We start from the raw sequence: 13,180 nt of genomic DNA on the forward strand, positions 1-13,180 counted from the left end.
GTTTTTATATTTTAAAATCATTACAAGATAGTTTATTATCAATTGTTATTATTTATTATCAATGTTAGTAAGTGTAACCATTTTATTTTATTAAGTTTGTATAACATTTTTAATTTTTATTAATTTGTCATTATCAATTTGTCATTTTTTTATAAAAAAATATTTTAAATTAAATGACAAAACTCAACCCATTGTCACTGTATTAAATTGGCCCACATAGTCATACTCATCCGTACATAAATAATACACTAATAAGTATCTATATAACTAATAAAATGCTTAAACAAAATTACTATTTTTACTATTTTTGGTTCTTGAATCACTAACTTTATAACAAAAATTTATTATAACATGATAATAATATATACACATGTAACAAACCCTCCATATTTTCTAATTATTAAATTATATAAAGTTATATTATATTTGTAGTACACAACACACATTCAATGTTAGACACACAAATAACATAATAAAAAATAAAAAATAACACACAAAATCAGTATTAGACACACATTCACACACATATAATATAAATTTATAATAAAGAGAGACACCTACGACTTACAAACATTCTCTTTTTATTCTTAGAGAGACCTATGATCTATGTTGTTGTTTGATTTTGGACTGAACTAATATATAGTTAGGGTGTGCAAGATTTAAGCGAAAGTGTACAAACATATATTCATGGTAAATTATACTAATAAAAAAATTATATATATAAAATTTATAAAAAAATTTCAAGTGAGGGGGTTCAATTGAACCCCCAAGCATAAAGTAACGCCATCCATGAGCATGACCCAAATTTATAATATCCCTAACATTATTTTAAACTAATTATTGCATTTTTCATGTGACTGCATAAAGCTTCATAAACTAATTATTACCTAATTAGGTGCTCCACTGTAATTTATGCTTATTGAGAAACACCTTTAAAATGATTACAGATCTTAGAAAAAGTTTCTCTGACTCTAAGAAAGCTTAGTCTTCTCTTAGGCAGTAGAATTGGGGTCCCTTTTTTACAAAGGTGTTTTTGTCTTCCTCGAAATAACAAGGTTATTTCCAGGATTGTGGGGTCTTTTTTTCTTGGGTTACTGGGAAACAGAAGTGTGTCAATCTACTTTCCTTTCACTATCATCTCATACTCTACCATGGAAGATCTTACAAGAAGTTGGAATCGCCTCTCTTTGTCTGAGAAAGAGGGCCCAGGTTGTTGTTTAACAAGTGAACTCAAGTCTCAAGAATACATCATCGCAGCGAAGTTTCTCACAAGACGAGCGCTGAATATTGATGCCATTGCACAAACTTTCAACCCACTGTGGCGGACAAGGAATGGCTTTAAAATACAAAACCAAGGTGACCACATGGTTCTTTTCATATTTGAAGACAAGGAAGATATGGAACGGGTACTNTTTAAATTTTCTTTTTAGAAACTAATAAAGTTTAGACTAAAGCTGCAACTAGGGGTGTGCAGAAAACCCACTGACCCGCCAAACCCGATTTGATCCAACCCGACCTGTCGGGTTGGGTCGGTTTTTAGGGCTTGGTGGATTGGGTTGGGTTACAAATTTTTTTTTTTTATAGTGGGTCGGGTTGGGTTTGGGTCATAAAATTACAAACCCGACAAACCCGACCCGACCCATCTATATTAAAAATATATTATATATTTAATAATTAAAAAAAAAACCCGCTATAGAGCACTTCGATTCCTACTATCATATATTATATATATATATATAATATTTAAATATATATTATATATTTTGTTTATAACTGAGTTAAGAATTCATGTATATTTTGTTTATAAGTGAATTAGGATATTAGTTCATTTATATTTTATTTATCAACTTAGGTGACAAGTGTGATATATTTTTTTCTGCTCAATTTAATAATAATAGTAATAAAAAAAAAATTGTTCAACTCATGGGTTCAACCTAACCCATGTTTGTTGGGTTGGGTTTGGTTGGACTTATGTGATGAGTTGGGTTGAGTTGAATTTTTTTTGACCCACCATGGTGGGTTGGGTCAAAAAATCCCTTCAACTCAATCCAACCCGACCCATGCACACCCATAGCTGCAACTTTACTTAATAAAATAAATATTACTATATATTTTAAAAATCTAACTATTGAATTGTATGTTTTTTACACTTAATACAAATGTCAAATTGTCAAATTTTATGTCAATAGGATATTATTTATTATATGATCTATAAGCTTATATTTTATGTATAATTTTAAACTGCAAAAACTTGTCATTTAAATAATTTATTGATGACATACCTATTAATTTTTAATTTTTTAGAAAATTTGCAAACATGTAGAATACAAGAAAAAAAAGTGATCCATGGTAGATTTGTCAAAATTTACCTTCAATAAAAAGATATTAAGTATGATTATAATTTAAAACTATAATTAATTTTATAACTAAATTTTATCTTAAATAAATCCTAAGAACACTAAAAACGCAAAAAGGAAAGAAAAAAGGGGAATTAAAATATTAAATTACTTAAGGTTCGCCCGTTATCAACGGATTTATGAATATACAATACAATAATACAAACAATGACGCAAACCAAGAAAAGGACGAGAAAAAAAAATCATTTAAATATCCGTGGTAGTCGTTTTCTGTTTGTTATACTCCTAAATTCCAACCTGGTAACTATATAAATATTTTTTACTGTCTTGTGCTTTCTGGACACGCGTGTATCCAGAATGAGCAATACCAGTGAGTTTGTATTTAAAAAATATGAAAACAACCCTCACGTGCCTCTATATAATGCACATTACATATTAGTTATTACTAAGAAGTAAGAACACCGAATAAAAGAAAGGCGGTCTCCTTCAGAAACGAGAGAGACAGACAGACAGACAGAGATAAGAGATCGAGACATGGGGAGTCATGGTAATGACAGCTTGGAGTCTTCTGTCAAGATCCCGACCATTAAGTTCACCAAGCTCTTCATCAATGGAGAATTTGTTGATTCCATTTCAGGTTTTCATCTCTCTCTGTGATCGATTTTCCTTCTGGTTTGCTTCATATTTTTAGAATAGTTTCAGATCATATTTTAACTCTTCCTTCTATGTTTCTTCCCCGACTCGTAGTTTATGATTAATTAAAATATTGGATTACAATATGATAAGCAGTTTATGATACGGTCAAAACAGAGAAAATAAATATTGGAAAATTCATACCTTGTAATGTTGTAGAGTTGTGTGGATTTACACGCCCGATTTTTTTTTTTATTAAATATATATTTTTTTCATTTTACATTGATACTGCAACCATTGTTTTTTTTCTTTTTTTTATATATATATATATATAAATATATTAACTCCTAACCATGAAATCAACATTTATTATTTCTTCTAAAAATGGGAAAAACTTTTCTATATCTTTAGTTTTCTAAAATGAAAATTTTTTAAAATAAAGAATTTTTTATTCAAAAGATTTACTTATATATTTCTAGGATATGCTATTATGATATAAGAGTCATTATATATTTCTAGGATATGCTATTATGATATAAGAGTCATTAGAGGAAAGAAGCAATGAATTTTCATATTTCTAATTTTCAAAATTAAAAATTAAAAAAATAAATAATGTTTTTGTTAAAAAAATGTACCTATATATTTATGGGATATACTGTTATGGTATAAGAGTAATTAAAAGAAAGAAACAGTACCTTTTCATATCTCTAATTTTCTAAATTTAAAATTAATTTTTTTTGAGGAATAAGTAAGCCAATATTATTAAGAAAAGTCAGACTAGAGTATATCATCCAAATCAGGTGGACAGAGGTGGTAGTCCTCTTCTAACCATATATCTAAATCAGCAGCTAAAACTGTACTTTTTGCCGGAGAGTGGGCTAGTCTGTTGCCCCCCTCCGCACATGAATGAAATAAAAACTTGCATACATGGGCTAGCACACTTAATATCTTGGGTGGCCCATCTGGGACCTGTTTCTCTTGGGATTGTTGATAACCTTCAGAGAGTCTCCTTCCACTTCGGCTTGGAAAATATTGAAAAATATTTTTATTAAAAGATATACTTATATATTTCTAGGATATGTTATTATAGTGTAAGAGTAATTACAAGAAGGTAAGAGTGTATTAATAATATAAAATCTTTTTTATTTTCATTAAACACACTTTGAATTAATAAGTTATTTTCGGTATAGGATTAATTAAATGAAACAAAAATAATTCATTAGTCATCTGATTCCAAACAAATGTGTTATATGTTTTTGGTAAAACTTTAAGGGGACCATTGTTTAAATTTTATCTAAAGTTACAGTTTTTTACCAAAAATTTGTATCTAAAGTTACATTAACATCTTCTTCTTCTTCTTCTTTTTTTTTTTTGTTGGTCTCCTCTTATAGTAAAAAACATGATCTCCAAAAGTAACACAAGTGTAATCTCGTGTCTCCTCAGGGCCTTTTTATTTTTTTTATTTTTTATTTTTTTATGAGAATGTCCTCAGGGCTCTTGATTGGGAGATTTTATTTTCATTGATTTATTAATGTTAAAAATAGCATAGTCAGAAATACAACCATTCTTTAAAAAAAAAAAAAAACCTTTAAAAGGGTTATACCAAGTTCTCATAGAGAACTTATACACGTATGATTTGGCTCTGTACCACCGGACCTTTCATTTGAAGTACAGCACATTTTGTTGTTTTCCAGTGAAATCAAAATCCTTATCTTGATTCCCATTATAAAAATAAATAAATAATCCTTATCTTGATTCTTAAAAATAAAATAAAATAAATCTAATAGAGGAATCCTTAGAAATAAAACTTGTTCCTAATTACTATTAAAATCCACCTGCTCTCTACCCCTCACCAAGGAACATACAAGAAGAAAATAAAAAAGTTCAATCTATATTACAAATAGAGTTGATATAGTGATGAATACCATGCTTGCTGGATTATAAATAAGTCTACGGCTACGTTTGGTACACTGAATGAGGATTATGATTGGAATTGTAATCTTTATTATTAGTAATAAAGTGTGTTGTAATGTAATAACTAAATATATTCATTAGTTTGGTTGTGAATTATAATATTATAATGAAACTTAACATTTATTTTAGGAAATATTTTACTCACACAATTATATCTCCTTAAAAATTGCTATTTTTAAATTTAAGAAAGATATGTGTTATTTTTTATGATTTTTTTTTTATTTTTATAATTGTTAAATGTATATAGAAAGTTTGTTTATTTGGAAATATATTAAGTTTTGAAATTATTGCACTTACTAGGGAATAACTAATACCACATTTTAAAGAGGAATAATTATTTCTCATTTTGAAGAATAGCTATTTATAAGGAATGACTATTCCTTATAATAAAAACATAACCAAATTAAAAAATAACTAAACCATATGAATAACTATTACATTACACCGCTTATTACAGTCTACGAAACATGCCCTAAGTCAATTGTATCATTGACAATATATTTTTTGTTTAAAAGAGTTCCTTAGCAAACAGTAGTTATTTGAAGAAAAACAATATATTTAATAGAATGGTGCATTTTTTTTTTCTTTTTTTGGGAAGAATAGAATAGTGCATGTTGGCATGTTGACTTCAATCTTATTTCATCAGCAGGGCAAGAAATGATGAAAGTTTTTTTTTTTTTCTTTTTCGGCCGACTAAGGTAATTAATGCATGGAAAGTTGACTATATATTTTGTTGTCATTGCTTACAGACTGTGATACTAACATTTTAATTAATATTATATATATATTTTTCGTGCCCGAAATCTGAAAAAACTAAAAATGAAAATAGGTAAAACATTCGAGACGATAGATCCAAGAACAGGGGAGGTAATAGCGAGGATTGCAGAAGGAGATAAGGAAGATGTTGATTTGGCTGTAAATGCTGCACGTCATGCTTTCGATGATGGTCCCTGGCCTCGCTTGCCGGGCTCCGTATGTAACTCTTTCTGGAATTAATGCTCTTGTTTTCTGCCCTATTAATCTATTACATTGCACCTTTGGATATTGACTTACCCTAAATTTGTGCCTTTGTTTTAAGACAAAATTTTCTTCAAAACCAATTTAAAAGAATTTTCACTACTGTTTACTTTTAATGTATGGTCGGAGTATAATTTCTATCTTGTATTAAAAAAAAAAAATTCTCCATTTCAATGATTTATAAGAATATTTAAAAAATTTTACTAAAAAAAAAAGATTATTTAAAATTTAAAAGGTCACATAATTAAAAGTACACTTTAAAAAAAAAAAAAAAATCAACTGAAAGTACAAGTGATGGTCTCTTTGAGTATCTTCCAAACTAGGTTGATCTTTGGAGATAAATTCTGTTGACTTTTTTTTTTTTTTTTTTTAATATTCCATAATGAGCCGCAAGCCCGCTCGGTCGCACCCTGTAGGTAGCATTATTCAGCATGTATTGGATAAGATTCTACTACAAAACCAAAGCCATAAGTTTCTCAAAAAAAAAAAAAAAAAAAAAAAAAAAAAAAAACCAAAGCCATACATCATCAGATCTTCTAAGTCAAATTGTGTTTTATATATGGATAAGTCTAAAAATTGATACTTGAGGAGATCCGCCCAATATATATATATATATATATAATATAATGTATATAACAAATTGTAAACTTCTTTTCACTATCAACAAATGAAAGGTGATCCAACCTAAAAAAATACTACATTATTAATAGGAAAACTAATAGATTGTCGGTTCTAGGATATATAAGAAGATTTATATAAGTCAACCTTCTGATTCGTCAATTCCAACGTTCAAAATGAAAATTCTTTAGTTATTTTGCCTGGACCTTTCAAACCAAATATATATATATATATATATATAATTTTAATTTTACAACTAGTTTGGCTCAACCCAATTCATCATATATAAATTTATTTCATTATTCTTATTTTAACATTTTATTTTGGTAGTTTAAGAATAATTTTGTTGAGTTTAGAATTTTTTAATATAATTAAGTATATTATGTGAATTATAATTAATTGAAAAAAAGAGCTTAAATAGTTTAAGAGAGTTCAAATTTTTATAAGATATGAAACATGTAACTACAAATCTCCGACTCAATCCAATTCGTGGAATTGAGTTGAGTTGGCTTTTACACGTTATAGGTTGGGTTGAGTTGAGTTGGGTATCTCTCAATCCGACAAAGTTAATCAGGTTGAATTGAGTAAACCCTCCAACTTAATACAACCCAATCCATGCACATTTTTAATTCTCTCTCAAAATAAAAAACCATTTATGTAACAAATTCTTGCTTATATATATATATATATATAGATATAACTATAAGTGATATATTGGTATTAGATTTTTTTGACTTTTTTTATATTCAAATGACTGTGTGTGGATTATTTTTTATTATTATTATTATCCAGTTGGCTATGAGTTTGGCACTTTGGCTATTTTTTTTTTGGAACCTATAATTAAAAGTTTGGAATTTGGGATCTAACTCATGCCGATATATATGAATCTACATAAACAATTTATTTGAGGTTTTTCTAAATTTTTTTTAAAAAAAAATTGACAATACATTAGAAGAATATGGCATATTATAGACCACAATTTTGAGCGACTAAGATTAAGTATTTTTAAAATTGTTGATATTTAATTTGTTTAGCCATGAAAATTATTAAAACTATGTTTCACAGTAAAATGGAAGATTATTTTCTAATGGATTCATTAATTTTGTAGACTAAATGGGAAATTGCGCTTTGAAATATAGTACATAATCAAGAGTAATTTACAAATTTTAAAAGAATCAATGTGAAGTTCCATTTTAAGATGTCATGACAACTCTGTAGTCCATAATTTTGCTCGACATGCTAAATATGTCACATATTTTTCAATGTTGATGAAAGATATTTCCAGCTCTCACCTAAATGTTGTAATATTAGCTGATTTGACTACTCTTTCTTAATAATATGAGGCTTCTCTAAAAAAAATTAAATAAAAAAATGTTGAAATATATTAAGAAAAAATTATTTTGGGTATTTATTTATTTTTATATTACGTTGATTAGTTTTTTATTTTTATTTTTATATTAATCTAGTTTTAAATCTTATTATATTTCTAATATTGCATGGTTTTTTTTTTTTTTTTTTGATATTTTGACAAAGATAAAATCTTGGTTCGGTCATAAAAGAAAAATGTAACAGGATAATACATAATTTGCATCAAGCTTATATAATCTCTGTCTTTCAATTTTGTTTGAACACACAATATTAATTCCAAGAACTATATATTAAATTTAAATAAAATTTGAGCTACTTCTTTTTGTAGGAGTAATTTGAATTTAAGTTCTAAAACAATAACTTAATTTAAAAAGGAAACTTGTCACATCCTTCATGAGAGTAGGGTTGACTTGATATAGTTTGAGGCATAGGTGAAGAATTTAAGTAAGGCCTTTTTTAAATTTTAAATACCAATTATATAATATTTGTTTAAATTTTTATATATATTATAATTTTTTAATTTAAAAACCATTTTTCAAAATGAAAAATTATTAATTTCTTTTTAAAATGATAATAACTAATTTATTACATTTTAAAATTTGAGGATTTAAATTTTTTTTTAAATCTTAGGGTTTTATTAGTTACACCAATTAATTAAAGGTTTAGACTTTAGAATGTAATTTGCTGCCTTTATTTGGGTACACAACAGTTTTGGGACTCTTCTTGGAAATGGTAGAAAGAGTCTCTAATTCAGCTAGTCTCGCACTGTCCCACCTTCACATTTATATAGACAAATAGTACAACTTTTGGGGCTTTTTGTGCAATGGGAGAGTCCTAAGAGGAAAATACTAAGATCACAATTTTTGTCACAACTTACTTATATGGCAAGTTTTGAGTGGTGAAATAAAAGTAGTAGGTTCACAACTCTGCCACTCACTACTTGCCAAGTGAACAAATTGCGAAAAAAGTTGTGATCTTAGCATTACTCCCTTAGGCATTAAGTGGACCTCCAACAGAGCTTTCTTATTATATTTAAATCTTAACTACTTCTTTAGTAAATTTCAACCTACTTTATCTAATGATGGGTAGCAGTAGATCAGTAGTATTAGCTGCCATTAATTCTTAAAAACTCACGCTTTTGGGTGACCCTTATTTGTTCTCAGAAGAGAGCAAAGAGAATGATGAAATTTGCGGACTTGATTGACCAAAATGTGGAAGAATTAGCTGCCTTGGATACCCTTGACGCTGGCAAATTGTTCAGTGTGGGCAAGGCTGTGGACATTCCTTCTTCAGCAGATACTCTCCGCTACTATGCAGGTGCAGCAGATAAAATTCATGGAGATGTACTTAAAATGTCACGTGAATTTCACGCATACACATTGCACGAGCCAATTGGTGTGGTTGGACACATTATTCCCTGGAACTTTCCCACCACCATGTTCTTCTTGAAGGTTAGCCCTGCTTTAGCTGCTGGGTGCACCATGATCGTTAAGCCCGCTGAGCAAACTCCTCTCTCGGCTCTCTATTATGCTCATCTTGCTAAGCTTGTAAGTTGCATCACAATTCGATTATTTACTGTTTTGCAAACGCTTAAGGGTTAATTAATTCACACACTATTCATATTCCCAACAATTAGAGAGCAAAGAGAATGATGAAATTTGCGGACTTGATTGACCAAAATGTGGAAGAATTAGCTGCCTTGGATACCCTTGACGCTGGCAAATTGTTCAGTGTGGGCAAGGCTGTGGACATTCCTTCTTCAGCAGATACTCTCCGCTACTATGCAGGTGCAGCAGATAAAATTCATGGAGATGTACTTAAAATGTCACGTGAATTTCACGCATACACATTGCACGAGCCAATTGGTGTGGTTGGACACATTATTCCCTGGAACTTTCCCACCACCATGTTCTTCTTGAAGGTTAGCCCTGCTTTAGCTGCTGGGTGCACCATGATCGTTAAGCCCGCTGAGCAAACTCCTCTCTCGGCTCTCTATTATGCTCATCTTGCTAAGCTTGTAAGTTGCATCACAATTCGATTATTTACTGTTTTGCAAACGCTTAAGGGTTAATTAATTCACACACTATTCATATTCCCAACAATTTTTTTTTTTTTCGTTCTTATAATAAGTGGGGAACATGGGATTTAAATAAGGATTTCCTCAACAATTCTTTTAGGACCGCAATTTGATGATGTAGTGGATCCATCCCATTATGTTTTTCACATCACCTTAAGTGGACCACTTCAAAGTTGTGGCACAAAAATGTGTCCCTAAAATTTATCTTTTTAAGATGTTTTAAAACTATAATGTTGACACAATTTTGATATGTTAAACTATGAATGAGTTGTTTATTATTTTTATATGAATCCACAAATTTTTTTCTTCTTCTGTATTACACATAGTTTGACAAATTGTGGCAAAAATGGTACTGTTCTTAAATTTTCTCTTTAGATTAAACTCATTGCACACACCTTATTTTATACAGTTTTACACATAAACAAAAAAACAACTAGCTCACAATTTCTAACTCAAGTTACGATTAAGTTGTTTTTCGTAAAATTATGCATAATAACTTGTGTGATAAACACTGTTGATCTTATTTTGTTTTTATTTTTTTTAAAGGCTGGTATTCCGGATGGGGTGCTCAATGTTGTGACAGGATTTGGACCAACGGCTGGTGCTGCCATTTGCTCTCATATGGACATTGATGCGGTAATTTCTAGTTTTAACTACAATATATGTTTGTCTTATATGTGAATCTTTTCGAGAAAATTATTTAGCTATAAATCTGTTCTCCTTTTTTTTTCAGGTGAGTTTCACTGGCTCCACAGAAGTAGGCCGTATAGTAATGAAGGCCGCAGCAGCAAGCAATTTGAAAGTGGTTTCACTTGAATTAGGAGGCAAGTCACCCCTCATAATTTTTGATGATGCTGATGTAGATATGGCTGCTCAGCTTGCTCTCATCGGCGTCTTATATAATAAGGTGAAGTGTTTCTATTCATTTTAGAAAACTAATGACTAAATAATGTACATCAATGAAGTTTTTTTTTTATTTTTTCAGGGAGAAATATGTGCGGCAAGTTCTCGTGTCTATGTTCAAGAAGGGATATATGACAAACTTGTGAAGAAATTAGTGGAAAAGGCAAAAGCATGGGTAGTTGGGGATCCTTTTGATCCTAAAGTTCAACAAGGACCCCAGGTATGATCATGATGTGAGAGGATTCAAGATTTTGTTCTTGTTTGGGAACCAAACATGGGGCTTTAGGGAGCAACATACAACAGATTTCTTAATCCACTTATAAGTTATAGCCTATAATCTGAATAAAATTGCAATCTATACTGAAGTAGTAGTACTAAGCTAACAATTTTTCCTTAGTAGGTTTCCAATGAAAAACAACATTTTTATTTCTTTTTTGATTTGCAGGTCGATAAGGAGCAGTTTGAAAAAATTCTTACCTACATTGAGCATGGCAAGAGAGAAGGGGCCACCCTATTAACCGGTGGCAAGCCCTTGGCCTTGGGTGGGAAGGGATACTACGTTGAACCCACAATTTTCGCCGAAGTGAAGGTTTATATATTTTTCCACTTTTACAACATGCATCTGGGGATCTTAATTTCTAAAGTCCGTTTGTCTTTCCCTCCCTTGATATATTTCTATTGATGACTTGATCAGGAAGATATGCTTATAGCAAAGGATGAAATATTTGGACCTGTTCTGGCACTTGCAAAGTTCAAGTGAGTACATTCTTCATTAATCCTCTTATTTCTTTGATCAAAACTTCAGAATAAAATACTTTCATTTATCAATTTATGGTTTTAGAAAGTAAAATAAGGAGCAAGTTTATTATAATGAGCACAATAGTGCAAAATAGTGTTGGGATTTATATATATATAAGCGCTTGACTATGTTGGCTTATCTCATGAACAATGACAGAACAATTGATGAGGCGATTAAGAGGGCCAACAGTACTAGATATGGACTAGCAGCAGGCATCGTTACAAAGGACTTGAATGTGGCTAACACTGTCTCAAGATCACTCCGTGCTGATTTTGTTCTTGTTTGGGAACCAAACATGGGGCTTTAGGGAGCAACATACAACAGATTTCTTAATCCACTTATAAGTTATAGCCTATAATCTGAATAAAATTGCAATCTATACTGAAGTAGTAGTACTAAGCTAACAATTTTTCCTTAGTAGGTTTCCAATGAAAAACAACATTTTTATTTCTTTTTTGATTTGCAGGTCGATAAGGAGCAGTTTGAAAAAATTCTTACCTACATTGAGCATGGCAAGAGAGAAGGGGCCACCCTATTAACCGGTGGCAAGCCCTTGGCCTTGGGTGGGAAGGGATACTACGTTGAACCCACAATTTTCGCCGAAGTGAAGGTTTATATATTTTTCCACTTTTACAACATGCATCTGGGGATCTTAATTTCTAAAGTCCGTTTGTCTTTCCCTCCCTTGATATATTTCTATTGATGACTTGATCAGGAAGATATGCTTATAGCAAAGGATGAAATATTTGGACCTGTTCTGGCACTTGCAAAGTTCAAGTGAGTACATTCTTCATTAATCCTCTTATTTCTTTGATCAAAACTTCAGAATAAAATACTTTCATTTATCAATTTATGGTTTTAGAAAGTAAAATAAGGAGCAAGTGTATCATAATGAACACAATAGTGCAAAATAGTGTTGGGGATTTATATATATATAAGCGCTTGACTATGTTGGCTTATCTCATGAACAATGACAGAACAATTGATGAGGCGATTAAGAGGGCCAACAGTACTAGATATGGACTAGCAGCAGGCATCGTTACAAAGGACTTGAATGTGGCTAACACTGTCTCAAGATCACTCCGTGCAGGCACCGTTTGGATCAATTGCTATTTTGCTTTCGGCAATGACTGCCCTTTTGGTGGGCATAAGATGAGTGGGTTTGGAAGAGATTCTGGACTTGAAGCCCTTCACAAGTATCTTCAAGTCAAGTCGGTTGTAACTCCTCTTTACAATTCTCCTTGGCTTTGAATTTTATATCCCTTCAAGCCTGGCAAAAGGACAATTCACCATTTAATATAATAAGTAATAACGTGTGCAATAAAGTTCCTAGTTTCTAGGCCAATTGTACTACTGTGTGTGACATACACCACTAGTCTGTGTTCCAAAAAATAATTTAAGATATCAATGAAGTTATAGATCCTTTTGTGAAAA

The 13,180-nt window shown here is 30.5% G+C and overlaps 1 protein-coding gene across 1 annotated transcript; it reads left to right on the top strand.

Moving 5' to 3' along the window:
- The first annotated feature begins 2,810 nt into the window (after positions 1 to 2,810).
- On the top strand, positions 2,811 to 13,180 carry LOC112030192 (aldehyde dehydrogenase family 2 member C4). Its single transcript, XM_065775709.1, has 9 exons — positions 2,811 to 2,994; positions 5,794 to 5,936; positions 9,131 to 9,514; positions 10,591 to 10,680; positions 10,778 to 10,951; positions 11,030 to 11,167; positions 11,393 to 11,536; positions 11,642 to 11,703; positions 12,724 to 13,180. The coding sequence occupies exons 1-9, from the start codon at positions 2,892 to 2,894 to the stop codon at positions 12,995 to 12,997; spliced, it is 1,512 nt and encodes a 503-aa protein (XP_065631781.1). The 5' UTR covers positions 2,811 to 2,891; the 3' UTR covers positions 12,998 to 13,180.

The sequence above is a fragment of the Quercus suber genome, unplaced genomic scaffold, assembly GCF_002906115.3.
Source record: "Quercus suber isolate HL8 unplaced genomic scaffold, Cork oak 2.0 scaffold_118, whole genome shotgun sequence".
NCBI classification, from domain to species: Eukaryota; Viridiplantae; Streptophyta; class Magnoliopsida; order Fagales; family Fagaceae; genus Quercus; species Quercus suber.